This window comes from Camelus ferus, unplaced genomic scaffold, assembly GCF_009834535.1.
Source record: "Camelus ferus isolate YT-003-E unplaced genomic scaffold, BCGSAC_Cfer_1.0 contig298, whole genome shotgun sequence".
Classification (NCBI taxonomy): Eukaryota; Metazoa; Chordata; class Mammalia; order Artiodactyla; family Camelidae; genus Camelus; species Camelus ferus.
The window spans coordinates 1,099,658-1,114,319 of NW_022588414.1; the positions used below are offsets into that span (position 1 = coordinate 1,099,658).

A 14,662-nucleotide genomic window follows, 5' to 3' on the forward strand; every position below is an offset into this window, starting at 1 on the left:
TCTTTACCATGAGGCTTGTAGAAAGAGTATTCTACGTTTTCCTTCTGGTCACCTGCTTCCTACTGAGACTGATTCCTCAGTGACCACCAAAGACTTACCAATTTCCATAATAAATGACTTTTTCTTAGTTATTTTCTTTACATCTCTATATACATTGTCCTTCTTCAAAGTGTCCTTCCTTGGCACCCATCATATTCCTGTTTCCGCTTTTATCCCTTCTGTTCTTTCTTCCAAACCTTAACTGATATATACATGCATGAAAACCCACTCTGAGCCCTCTTTTTATTCTGTCAATAATTCTTAAGGCCTGTCTTTGCACCAGTTACTGTGCAAAGAGTACAGGAGAAAAGAGATTATAGATACAGCCAAGTAAATCTCCATCCTTTTTTCAAGAAGCCAGTCAGGGAAGACAAGTAAATCTGTAAATGTGTTGAAGCAATGCCTACTTTACATGGTTATTGTAAGTTTCTAGTTAATGTAAGTAAATATCTTCTGCATTACCTGACATTAGTACATCTTAAAAGTGGATGCATTTTGTTCAGCAGTGTACTCAAAAATTACCCAACCATAATCCTAACCCAACTCTACCATTGGTCTTAAAGTGTCCTAATGATTCATTCCTTCAGTTTCCTCATCTGTAAACATCTATGATAATAATAATTATCTTTCTCACAGAATTTCTGTGAGGACTAGATGATATAAAATTATATTTAATATTTCTATTAATACAAAATTGCATGAAATATAAAACTAGTTAGCCATAAACTCATTTCAAGTTTTATATTTTGTAAAGCACAAAGGTTTTATATTTTTCACCTTGTTTTCTTCTGACAATATCCATAATAAATCTCCCACAATTTGGTTTAATTCATTAGTAGGATGAGTACTTAGTTGTTGTCACAGTTGCTTTTATCAGAACGTTGTTGGCTGTGAGAATAGCAAATATGACTTGTCTCAAACTTACTTAAGCAAAAAAAGATACATTATCTTACATAATGAAAGATCCACAGGTAGAATAGGCCCTGGAGATAAGATTGAGTCTTCTGTTTAATGATACTATTCTGGGCTGAGGATCTTCCCATCTTTTTGCTCTGCTGACACTGTTGGCTACTTCCCAAATGTTTTCAGGCTTCCTTGTTCACATTTAACAGAGGGAAAAATACACCCTCTTCACCAGCCCAGAGCATGGACCAAAAGACCTTTTCTTCAGCCTAATTGGGCCAGTATTGGGCATGTGCCTGTCCCTCACCACAAGTTGTTGTAAGAGGGATACCATAAGCTGATTAGCTTATGCTGACCAAAATTATCCTGAAAGATGGGGTTACCTTCTCCTGAGTTGCAGGAGAGAGAGAGAGACAGATGAATATTAAACAAGATTAGGTTTTATTAGGAATAGAAAAAAAAAAAAGAGGAATGAACACACAAAATACAGTTTATCTAGCCAATGGAGTATTATTTGTCAATAAAAAAGAATGACGTACTGATGCATGGTATGACATGAATAAACCTTGAAAACATAATGGTACATGAAAGAAGCCATTCGCAAAAGACTGCATTTTATATGATTCCATTTATATAAGATGCCCCAAATAGGCAAATCTATACAGAAAGAAAGTAGATTGTGGTTATCAAAGATTGGAGGTTGGGAGGATGGGGAAGACAAATTTTCTTTTGGGGATGATGAAAATGTTCTAAAATTAGAATATGAAGATGATCACACAACTTTGTAAATATATTAAAACCATTGAACTGTAGACTTTAAATGAATAAACTTTGTTGTGTAAGTTACGTGTAAATAAATCTGTTAAAAAGAGAGAGGGATGGGTGCTGGGTATGCAAACAACAGTATCCCTTACTTGAATTACAGTATATAGAATTAGGATACTATTTTTCTTCTAGGTCCATGGGACAGTAGGAGAACCCTGGTGGATTTGGGTGGAAGATCCTACAAATGATCATATTTATCATTCAGAGTATTTTCTAGTTCTAAAAAAACAGGTAAATGTGTACATGTGACTCTATCCTTCTTATGTTGCTATCATTAAGAAGAAAATATAAACAAAATAATTACTGTTTTTACCTATTTCTCTATAATTTCACAGTGCCATTAAAGCTTTATTTATCATTTTTTATGTCTCTGGTTTTAAAAGAAAATAGTAATTAAATGCTATAGCAGTTATTCATATATTCAGTGTGATTTTCATTTGAAAAATTGAATTGTAATCTTTCTGATGGGTTAAGGTATAGCTTCCAGAGGGGTGGAATATGTCAAATGGGTGGGATAAATAAGATTTTTAAATAAAGAAATAATTTTAGGTGTTACATAAACACAGTACTAAAGAGTATTTAATCACATTGTGAAAAAGGCGTTCTTTTTTAAGTTCTATATAAATTCCAAGAGAAAGACTCAATTTTGTTATAACTATCTTTAACTGTGATGTTTCATTCCTAATTTCTCTTTTTATCAAACGGAAAGCAAGCTTTAGGCTTGAGTGGGCAGCCATAGAATTTCATAGCAATATTTTACTTTCGTTGCATTTGTGTTCATGATTACCTTCTGTTTATGCCAAGTATTCTGTTATTCCATTTATGGTAGTGAAAGAATTTAAAGAAAAATATCAAGTAAATAATTTGGTAAAAATTATGAAGTTAAGTACTTGAATGAATGAAGTTTGGGAACTTCTGATAATGAGTCAAATTAGTAATGTGTTAATACATGATAATATGCATGTGTAAATAATATAAATTGAGTATATGTTTTCCCTTCTGTAACATCAGATATCCTCAGAAGGGAACCACCTACAGGTTTCTGAAGTATCTATCTCAGCTATTTAGGAATCCAAGATATTTAAATATTTTCTTTACTTTTAGTACATATTACTGTAGATAGCATTATTTTAACAAGCAACTAATAAGGCCTTTATGCTATTAGAATAGCCATGTTCATTTTAGTCTTTATTTCATATTAGGTCATTAGTAAAGAAGCTCAACTACTAGTGTTTACAATACCTATTTTTGAGCCTTTGCCTTCCCAATACTATATCCGAGCGGTGTCTGATCGATGGTTAGGAGCTGAGGCTGTGTGTATTATCAACTTCCAACATCTAATTCTGCCAGAGAGACATCCTCCCCATACAGGTAAGATACTGAATAGTAACTTGAGTCATTGATTTTCCAAAATTGTTGTTTTAGTCAATGTTAAAAAGTATCTATGCTTTAAAGTTGTCTGAATCTGCGTAAAAATCCAACTTATTTGTCAATATAGTTTGAAAAGAGACTTTACAAAATCAAATCTATGTAGACCCTCATGGAAGACCTTAATTTTTTTTGAGTTCCAAAAATATTAAACTAAGCCTAATTCAATTCTTATAGTCTAACTAACATGAAACTATTTTGGTATTATTATGTCTTCATCTCTATTTTTACCTATAATCATTATAATTTCTCCATATCTCCTTCCTTTTTCATTGCAAGTATTGTCATTTAATCTGTACTCTCTGTGAAACTTTTGAGATATCCTTTTTTTCCTTGTGTTTATTACTGTTAAACTTACTTCTAGTATGTTAAATTAACCAAAGTGAATTGTAAGGGTTTTCTCCTCCATATGGTATGTTTCCACACCAAAAAGTGCTAATGCTAAGGCGTCCGGTTATGGTATCACTGCGGAATGGATTCACTTACACCTCGAGTCAGCTTGTGTCTAAAAATAACGTATGCTTTTTATGTTGGTTCTTTTCCTCCATACTGACATAAAAGGGTATATGGTGATCTGCAGTGTGTGTGTGTGCGTGTGTATAAACAGTGCCTTTCATTGTCATAACTGACCCAAATCCATTTTAGATTTTCATAATATGATTGAGTTCCTTCCTATGTTGACTTGTTAAAGAAGCAAAATTTCATAAGTAAATGTTTTTAATAATACTTCTAAGTGCCCTATAAATATTCTATTTCAGTAATATCCTGAGACTATTAACCAATTAGTATATTAAGTTTATTCTTATTGAGAATTCATAATGGATGAGTATAGATTTCAAGAAGGACCTTAATTTATAGAAAAATGAAAGTCAGATTCCCTTTTTCATATAATTCTTCCAAAGACAAGCTCTTTGTTTTTTCAAAATAAATATACTAGTTTTTACTACTTTTAATGAACACATTATTTGACAGTCTTTTGGGAAAGTAACATAGGCAGTGTGACTTTAATTGTTGTCAGTTTTGTCAAATGTGTACCTTGCTCTTTGTCTTAGCATATCTTAAAGAGAGATACTGTAGACTACAGCTTAATACCACTGTGATACCTTGACAGGGAAAAACTAAAAAGTTTGTCAACATAGAAAAATAATGAGATTGCAGTATCTACTCATCTACTCGTTGAGGAGGACTTTTCTGGTTTTCTTCCATCAGACATGCTTTGTGATATCTAGAATCTCAAAATATATAAAAGTGCTTGATGCTTTAATTTAAAATATATAACACAGCATTGTAAACTGACTGTGACTCAATAAATAAATAAATAAATAAATAAATAAATAAATAAATAAATAAATAAAATATATGCTACCGACATCACTACTAGGTCTTTTGCTACAATACCTGATTTTAACATGTATTAACATTATGTTCTAATGCTCATTTAATTACTTCTTTGTTGACTGACTAAGCACATACTACCCTATTTATATAATTCACTGATTTTCTGACTCCATTTTCAAAAGCAATAAATGCACCACCATGACCCATGACATATCAGTTGATATTAAAATTCATGATGTAACTTCAATGATTCCTAGTTCTTTTTGGCCAAAAGTATCTGTATAGGCATCCCATTGAGCCCAAATCAGCCAAGAAAAATCTTCATCTTTTACAGAAGTAAAGCATCTTAATTTAGCATTGTCAATAAATGCCAAAAGTGTTTGGGTTTTTTTTTTTTTTTTTAGTCTTTATTAAGAATATATCTATGCTTTGATTAGCATTGCAAGTTTAAACTTCATTCCTTTTTGATTTTCAGTGCTACAAAAAAATACAGGAGATTGTAACCTGGTATGAGAGACGTGTAGTTAGTTTTCAGTTTCCTATGTAATTGAGTAGAGCGGTGGGGCAATGATAATTTTTTTTAAATTAGCTTTTTTACTTTTAAAAACTTTTTTGAGAAGAGAACTCTCCATACTTTCCAATTTGAAACCGCTCTACGAAAATCTAACTCAGGATACAGACCACCATGTCCCCTTATTGATTTTTTTTTCCTACTTACTCAAACTTCAAATGAGTAGAATTGTCCTCCATAGAATAAACCTGGGATTAAATCTGCCTTCCAGTTTTCCAGCTGATACCTTTCTGGATTATGGGAAAATTAAATGACTGTCAAGTGCAAGTGTATCTAGGTTTAAGATTTAACTTTATTTTTCTAATTCATTTTAATTTTCTAGTCTCCTTGTCTTCTAGTCTACATAATGATTTACAATTATATCTAGTTTTTTTCAATGTTTTCTCAACACAGTTCTTATTTACCAGTCATGCTCTGATTTAAAACTCTCGCCTCAGTTTCTTCCTGGAACCATTTTAAGTTTATGTTAGTTTGCCTTGGCTAGAACAACAGCTCATTCAACCACTCTGTTTTGTCAGTTGTCTAACAGATGAAAAGTAATTTGTTATAAGTAACCATTCTAGTACTGAAGTTTGCAAATGACTTTCCTTTTTCTACAGATCAGGGTAGCTTTAGTTTTCTTCTAGAACATACATATTTTCATACACTTGTCATTCAATTACTTTCCTGATTGGAAGAGAAAGATATATCATTAGAGCCATCTTATAGGGAGCTCCCCCAGAAAAGTGTCCAATATGTCAATTTTATAAATGTGGTAACAGGGGTAAAGAGATCTATAACTAGTATATAAGAAATTGTTAATCCTTTTTCCCTCTAAAGAATTAAGGGTTGTTATAATTTATTTCTAAGAAACAGTATTCAATACTGTGCATATTTTCCAGTTATTGTATTACAGTACCTGTTGAATCTTTTCAGAATTACTGGATCTTCAACCTTTACCAATCACGGCTTTGGGATGTGAAGCATATGAAGCTCTGTACAACTTCAGCCACTTTAACCCTGTGCAAACACAGATATTTCATACGCTATATCACACAGATTGTAATGTCCTCCTTGGAGCGCCCACTGGATCAGGAAAGACTGTGGCAGCTGAATTAGCCATTTTCAGAGTCTTCAATAAGTACCCCACTTCAAAGGTCAGTTGGAAAGAATCACATGCTTACATTCAATTAGAAGATACAGTCCATAATCTGTACACTGGACAGTCCTAATATACTGTCAGGACTCAGTTAATAGATCTGTCACTATCTTGGTGAATTTTCCAGGAAGGCACAGATCAGTATTAGAATAATTGGCCACAAGGAAATATATATTAAACTTCAGGGGTCCTTTAGTTAGATTTCTGATGTACATATTGGTGCTCACATGTCCTTTCCTCATTGTAAGATATCTGTAAATCAAAGGCAGTTTCATTGTAAGATACCTGATTCATAGCCATATTTATAAGAAATACAATGACTCGTAATCAAATCCTTTGGCTATGAAGGAAGCACTAATACTTTAACAAATACAACTTGATTACATACAGGAAATACAGAGGCAGCTTTTATTCCACATTTCTCCAAATGGCCATGATATTGTCACTTAATGTGAAATAATGTGACAAGTCAAGTAAGTGTTGATTTTAAGCTTTCTTGAAATATGAAGTACTCAACACTTTAGAAACATTTTTCAAGAAAGCTAATTCATATGTTGTGATTATGATTATGTGCTCTTTTATTCATCATTTTAGAAACCCTTTAACTTCATTTTTCAGTGATTTCCAATTAGCAGTTGTTCTTCCCAGCTTAGCTGTAATTTTTCCTCCTCCTCAGTTTATTATGTGGTTGTTGATCCATTAGGAGAGATGTTAATACAATAGGAGAGCTCTGTTTTAAATTTGAAACATTTTACAAAGGAAAGAATTTTTTTCAGTGAATAATCTGTATTTAAGTTTGGATTATTGAAGACCAGGTTTTTTTGTTTATCTTTATTTTTTAAAAGGTAGAATACCTAAAATGTATGACCGGCACTGGCATCTTCCATAAGATATGCATTAAGATTTAAACAACCAGATTACTTACCTTCAGAATTTCAAAATTAGTACCTTTTTTCATGAAAGAGTTACAGCTCAGATAATTCTTGATGATAAAAACTGTTATTTTCATCAGAACCTAATTTTCTTTATGGCATGCATTGTCTCAGAATTTTTTTTTTTAATTTTCACATTATATTAAAAGATAATTAATTATAAATTACCTAACGAAAATACCACTGCTGTTTTAAAAAATATATTTTAAAGTGTCAATATCAGTATTTTTATAATGTATTATATTCATGTCTTATGTAGTTTGAGTAAGTTAATGACTTTTTTCCATTAATTTAAAATTTTAAATCTTTCATATTAAAAGATACATTTTTAGACCATACTGTTGTATTTTGATAAATTTTGTTGAGTTTGCCTTTATTTCAAAATGATGTCACTGTTTTCATGAGATCTTTTTGCACCCCACCCCCCCTTTTAGGCAGTATATATTGCACCCTTAAAAGCCCTAGTTCGTGAAAGAATGGATGATTGGAAAGTTAGAATAGAAGAAAAACTTGGCAAAAAGTAAGTTCTTACTTTTTTCAGAAGATACACATTGAATAATCTAAAAAGATCAACAAATGAAAGATTTGTATAAAATTTTTGAATGCTTTTATAGTGATTTTCATAGTCTTTATTTAAAGGTATTGTAATTAAAATGTTAAAAAATTACAGTATTCCCATTGTTTTAAGATTGAAAAATGAAAGCTTTTAATTTAGTTATACTTTTATTTGATAAAGTCATTTTCTCAAAGTTTTTAGATTCAAAAACAAAAGAAAAATAAGATTTGTATCTTTTTTTTTTTTTCATATCATTCGGAGTGCCATTTAGTGCCATTAAATAAATTATGGCACATTCACACAATGCAGAATATTGTATTATTCTATAAAGAATAAGCTCTTTATATACTGAGGAAATGATCTCCAGAGATACTGTTAAAAAAATTTTTAAGTTTAGTATCTCATCTTTTGTTTTTAAAAAATGGTGAAGAGTATAAGTATGTGGTTGTTTTAGAATGAGAACTAGATGACCAGAGAATATACATGTTACAGAGACTATTTACTATATATTCTTTGACCCATATGAAAGTATTATATATTCAAAATAATAAGTAGAATGTAAAAAAAATGAATAGAAATAAGCAAAAGCTTTGGGACTGCTATACTTGGAGAAACTAATCTTGGCTTTTTTCTGTTTTTTGAATGTTAAAACAGATAAAAAAATTATTTAGTGATCATTTAAAATTTGGAGTTAACCTTCAGATTTCCCTCTTTCTCACTATAAATCTGGGATCTTCTCAGAATGGGGTGGCACATAGTTGTCCCAGCTTATCTTGTTTGTATCCTAATATGTTTGAATTTGCCTATAGTATCTATAGAAAATTTTAACCTAAGAAAAATAAAGCTTATGCATAATCATATTCTTAATGAATGCCTCCTTTTCTCTTAATAAGTTAACACTTTCCTTCATTAGCAAGGTGTTTATTCCAACATATGGAGGAGGTGTGAGTTCAACTCTGTAAAATCACATAGGGCAAAGACTTTATAAACATAATCAAAGCAAAGTTTGACACTCTTCCAAATCTGCATAAAAGTTAGATTTCAGTGATTTGCTTCTGTACATTCTCCATTTTATAGAAGGAAATCATCTTAGAGTTATTCCAAAAGATCTATTTTGGACTCAACTCAGAAAATTTGAGAAATCAAAGGGAGATAAAGTAGTTTTAAGCATAATAAAATTTTATTTTGAAAGATGTATTTTTGCTTTTCCAAGCTCATGTGTTACCTGAAAAATTAAAGGGACCGTTTTTATTCTTCTCCAGAGTTATTGAACTAACAGGGGATGTAACTCCTGATATGAAATCCATTGCCAAGGCAGACCTTATTGTCACCACACCAGAGAAGTGGGATGGAATCAGCAGAAGCTGGCAAAACAGGAACTACGTAAAGCAAGTCACTATTCTCATCATAGATGAGATCCATCTGCTAGGTGGGTACTACTGTATCTGAATCCAGTTTGCTGACTTCGACTCTTCATACCCGCAGTAGCAGGACTTGTTAAATGATTAACATGCATTATTCCTGTTTCCTAGGGGAGGAAAGAGGCCCTGTTCTAGAAGTCATTGTATCTCGAACAAATTTTATCTCATCCCACACAGAAAAGCCTGTTAGAGTAGTTGGACTATCTACTGCATTAGCTAATGCCAGAGATCTTGCTGACTGGCTCAATATTCGTCAGGTATGTGGAAGATTGATAAATCAGGCATTTAATAGTGTGGCTTAGGACCATGTTATGGAAACGCTGTAACGCTATAAACTAAAGTATACAAACTGGAAATGGTTTCTCTCTCATTTTTACTCTAGATGGGCTTGTTCAACTTCCGACCATCAGTACGTCCAGTTCCACTGGAAGTTCACATTCAAGGCTTCCCAGGCCAACATTACTGTCCTCGTATGGCTAGCATGAATAAGCCTACATTTCAGGGTAAGCTTCAGATTCTTGGAATGAAATACCAACCATTCTGTATGGTAGCCTTCAGATGCATTCTAAATGATACAGCTTTCTTTGAAAGGGTGATACTGCTCCAACTTCTATAGATATCTGAAACGATTTGCCTTAACTGTTAAGGAATATAAATATATGTTAAACTAACTATTGAAAATTAGAAAGGTTTCATAAGTGATGTCTCTGTAGTAGAATAAATATATGTTGTTTTTAAAAGTAATCAAATTATCCTTAAAATTAATTTAAGTATTTTCTTATGGCAGTAGCTTGAACAAATGATAAATAGAAAATACAAGTTTAAAAAATCACATAGTATTAATTTTTATCAGCAACCATAAAACTCACAAATTTCAGCACTTGTTTTTTACAGCGCTTCTGTTTATGTGTTTTGTTTTTGTTTTTCTCTAACAAATTAGGAAAGCAGAAAAGATTTAAGAATAACACTCGTATTTTATTGAAACATGTTTTGTTTAGGCTGCATAAGGAATATTTATTATATCAATTAAAAATAACCTCCAAAATAAATTCTCTAATGTGAACCGCTGTTGATTGTGAGGTGACAGTTGTGAGGTGACTTTTTAGCTGCTGTAATTAGCCTTATGACAGAAGCAAAGTATTGATTGTGAACTAGAGACCAATCTTGGCAGTTCAGATTATTTACACCTCCACAGAAGCATTGTACAAAATCACTAATGAACAATAAATCTGCCGTGAGCTGTTCAGCCACACCTGTTCTTGCAGCAGCAAAAATCCATTAAATGTTAAGGTTTAAAAAAGAGGCAGATTCATTCATGATTATGTGGACAAATGATACCAATATTGTACTAATATGTATATTTTAAACATTGCATCTCTAATATGATTTATCAAAGCATTACCATTTGCATTCTATAAATTCTGATAAACTGTGAATGTTTATTTTTCATAATATATATTATAGATTGCTTATCTCTATTTAAGGAATGGCTGATTACTTACCAGTGATTGAAATGAAGAGTTTCGTATTATGTGAATCAACAGTAAATAACCTACACCTACACTTTTCTAGATAAGATATCAGTATAGTAGCTATCCTTATAAACTATTTATTATACCTAGAGTGGATCACTGTATGTCTTTGAGTTTAGATTTATGATTTTGTGATAGCTTTACTTCTCACTCTTAGGGTATAAATATAGTCAAGGTCATGTCAACATTTCCATTTATGAACCTTGTTTTTTAGCCCGTAAAAAGAAATTCTGCAGCTCACATTTCAAACAGGAAATTACAGGGAGGTTGAACTTTTCTATATAAAAATTTTAAATATCTCTGTTTTAAGAGACTTGTGTACACATAAGTATAAATTCTACTTGCAACATCTTATCAGCATTTTAGAGCCTTTGCATAGCAAAGAAACTTCACCTCCAGTTAGGTCAGATGATTTATGTGGCTCTTTAATTTTTTTTCGGTCTCATTATCTAGTCCTCATCTTCTGTGTGTCTCCTCCTGTGCCTTCACTCAGGTAGAGATTCAAGCCTAGGATTCTTTTCAGTTCTCTTCTACAGTCTCTTACCTTCCCACTTGAAACCTGATGCATACATTTTTAGAAAAACAGGGAAAACATTCTTCTGACTTACCTCTGACTGATCTATTGATACAAACTCTCTTAATTTTTCCGTCTACTGGCAACAAGACAAAAATAAAAGGAATTTTTTTGTAGCTTTTCATCACCCCCCAGGACTTGACTCTCTCTCCACATCCCAGGACCACTTAAGTCTGTAATATCATTGCATAGGTGCATAGGTGAAATACAACTCAGAAATAGAAAACGCCACCTAAGTTTTAATATCCATATACAGCTATTAACAGAGAGTCTCATTTTATAAGTCTCCTTCCTTGGCAGTTCACAGCAGAACCAGGAGTCAAGATAGTTCAGTCTTCCCTGTCCCAGGCAGTATTCTCCCTTAGGTAGGGCCAGCTACCTTTCCTTTCCCGTCATTTCCCCAGTATGCTGTCAGATCCACGCAGTACCACAAATAATGCCTAATTTCATAGCCAAATTAAGAATTCCATTAAATCATTTACACCATTAGTTTTCATGTACTCATTTGATATTCTAATGAAATTCAGATTCTGGTATAAGAGGTTTACCATTTGATTTTCCACACCTTTTCAACAGCAATTAGAAGCCATTCTCCAGCCAAACCTGTTTTGATATTTGTCTCATCAAGACGTCAAACTCGTCTTACTGCTTTGGAATTGATAGCCTTTCTGGCTACTGAAGAAGATCCAAAACAATGGTTGAATATGGATGAAAGAGAGGTAAGCAGTACATTTATTTCTACTTGTTACACATGTCAAATTAGTTTGTAATGTGGTATGGAAATTACATACATAGTTATGTTTAGTTTTAATCTGTATTAATAATTAATCATAATTATGTATTTAATCTGTGTTTAATCTGTGTCTGTATTACAGAAATTTGGGAGAAAAATAAGAGAATACGTAGTACTGCCACCTTAATGCTATTAATATTTTGATGGTTTTTCTTCCAGTGTTTTCCTGCTAAATATTTTTTATATCCATATTTATTCCTGTATTTTTTCCTTTAATATCATCACCTATGTATATTTTAAAATTCAGCTAAGTTTTTTTCATAATATTTGATTGGTCACTGCCCTCATGGAATTTATAATCAATTTAGAAAATTAACTTTTTCTAAACTATGAAACGACTATTTTCAAAAATTTAGAAAACACTGGTAAGTATATAAAAATTTAAAACCTGTGGTTATCCTTCAACTAAGTAATAACCTTCATTAAAATTTTAAGCATTTATACTTCTTATGTTTATATAATTATATTCTATTATGTGGCTATTCTGTTGTAGTTTTAACCTATAATTAAATAATCATGCATCTTTAGTGTTATAGGTATTTCTTTATTTAGAATTAGTTCCTCAGTATAGAGTTCTAAATTTAAAATTAATGGTCAAGTAATGTGAACATTTTTATAACTTTTCGTATATATATATTGATAATTACTTTCCAAAAGGGCTGCTTGTCATCACTGATGTATGAATTATCAGTAATATATGAGGGTAACAGTTTCACTACATCTCATTTGTTGTAAATTATTGATATATTATAGATACAATGTTTCTTATTATTTTAGCATTTTAATGTATGCTTCAATTTTTTTGTGGTTGAACTTTTTTCGTATATTTATTTCATTTTTTCCTTTTTTGTACATTCCTTTGGACTTTTATCTGTCTCAGTACAGCATTTTTCTTATAGATCTGTGTGAGAACCTTACCAAATTAAAACACACACACACGCACATACACATCTAAAACTTTATAGAGGCATACCTTGGAGATATTGCGGGTGTGGTTCCAGACTACTGCAATAAAGTAAACATTGCAATAAAGCAAGTCACACAAAATTTTTGGTTTCCCAGTGTATAATAAAACTTATGTTTAATAAAACTAATGTTTGTACTATACTGTAGTCTTATTAAGTGTGCAATAGCCTTATGTCTAAAAAAAATCAATGTACTTGCCTTAGTTTAAAAATACTTTCTTGCTAAAAAATGCTAATCATCATCTGAATCTTCAGCAAGTCATAGTAGTAACATCAAAGATCACTGATCACAGATCACCATAACGAATATAATGCTGAAAAAGTTTGAAATATTGTGAGAATTACCAAAATGTGACACAACAGCAAATGCTGTGGGAAAAATGGTGCCAATAGATTTGCTCAATGTAGATTTGCCATGAACCTTCAATTTGTCAAAAAAAAAAAAAAAAAACCAATATCTACAAAGTGCAATAAAGCAAGGCACAATAAAATGAGGTATGTCTGTATGACATCACTTTATTCCATATATATTTATTATTTATATATGTACATTATTAGTCTTTCATCTGCTTTATTAGTTAATTTTGGTGGTTCATTGGAAGTCTTTTAGTTGCTTTTTCAAATACAAGTTTTTGCATTTTATGTGATACAATCTGTTACTATGGTTCTTTGTGATTTATTCCATTACTTCTAAATGTATATTCCTACTCCCCTCCATAGATTTACAAATAGTGATTTTCCTTTCTTATACTTTTCCAGTTTTTAAAAATATTTTCCTAGTTGGTGTTATGATGAAAAAATAGATGAAATCAATAATAAAATTGTTGCATTATCTTCCTTCTCCCTGCCTGTTTCCCCTTTTGCATCTCATGCAGCCTGAAGAACAGTAAAAACAGTGTTCCTGACCTGCTAGTGCCAGTCTCAACAGTTTGCATATTTCCCCCTTCCACTTCTCATTTAGGATTAGTAGTCCTGTTGGATGGTACTGTATCTATTACAGTAATGTGTTAAGTTGTATTAGTTCACTAATAATAGTATTTCAAAATATTCTTGCATAGGACCACAGAGGACCTTACTCACTAATAAGTAACAGACCCCAGAATGAGCTTCATATAAAAGGTATCACATGACTCCATGAAATAGAGTAAAAGCTATCATTTTATCTTTCAAGTTTCATCATTACTTCCTTAATATGGTTTGTGGGTATATCCAAGGTGTATAATTCAAGGTAATTTAAAATCAAAATAATTTTGTCAAAAGTTCCTTGTCCTGTGTTATTTAATTATTATACCCAAGTAATCACCCTGTTGTGGCTAAACAGTATCTTGACTTAGAAGGCAAATGCCGAAAAATAGATGTATGGACTATTGACAGTTTAGTTTATGTGCAGTATCTGCCTAGGCTTAGTTTTGTGTTTTGCTTTTTTTATTCTCTTGTGTCTTACTTATCCATAATGTGTTCCCAGTAGAGACTTTTCTTTGAAGTCAAGGTACAAAGTACATACTCACTGAACACATTTTGGGACATTTGCTTTAAGTATATATATAAGAGCTGTGCATTTTGTGCATATGTGACTCCCATGAACCTCAAATGTGAACCCAATATGGTCTTTCCAGCTGTAGTGCAACTCTAATTTTTTATTTTTTG

The 14,662-nt window shown here is 31.7% G+C and overlaps 1 protein-coding gene across 3 annotated transcripts in view; it reads left to right on the forward strand.

The window, feature by feature from the left end:
- ASCC3 (activating signal cointegrator 1 complex subunit 3) overlaps positions 1-14,662 on the forward strand; it is a 301,506-nt gene that overhangs the window by 201,902 nt on the left and 84,942 nt on the right. For 2 of the 3 annotated variants that reach the window (XM_032476216.1, XM_032476217.1), the window contains exons 23-30: positions 1,900-1,998; positions 2,970-3,138; positions 6,020-6,240; positions 7,609-7,694; positions 8,993-9,159; positions 9,263-9,408; positions 9,534-9,654; positions 11,834-11,976. In XM_032476216.1, coding sequence (XP_032332107.1) covers positions 1,900-1,998; positions 2,970-3,138; positions 6,020-6,240; positions 7,609-7,694; positions 8,993-9,159; positions 9,263-9,408; positions 9,534-9,654; positions 11,834-11,976 — 1,152 coding nt within the window. Of the gene's footprint in view, positions 1-1,899; positions 1,999-2,969; positions 3,139-6,019; positions 6,241-7,608; positions 7,699-8,992; positions 9,160-9,262; positions 9,409-9,533; positions 9,655-11,833; positions 11,977-14,662 lie in introns of those variants that run through there. The other variant, XM_032476218.1, reaches the window with a different exon arrangement.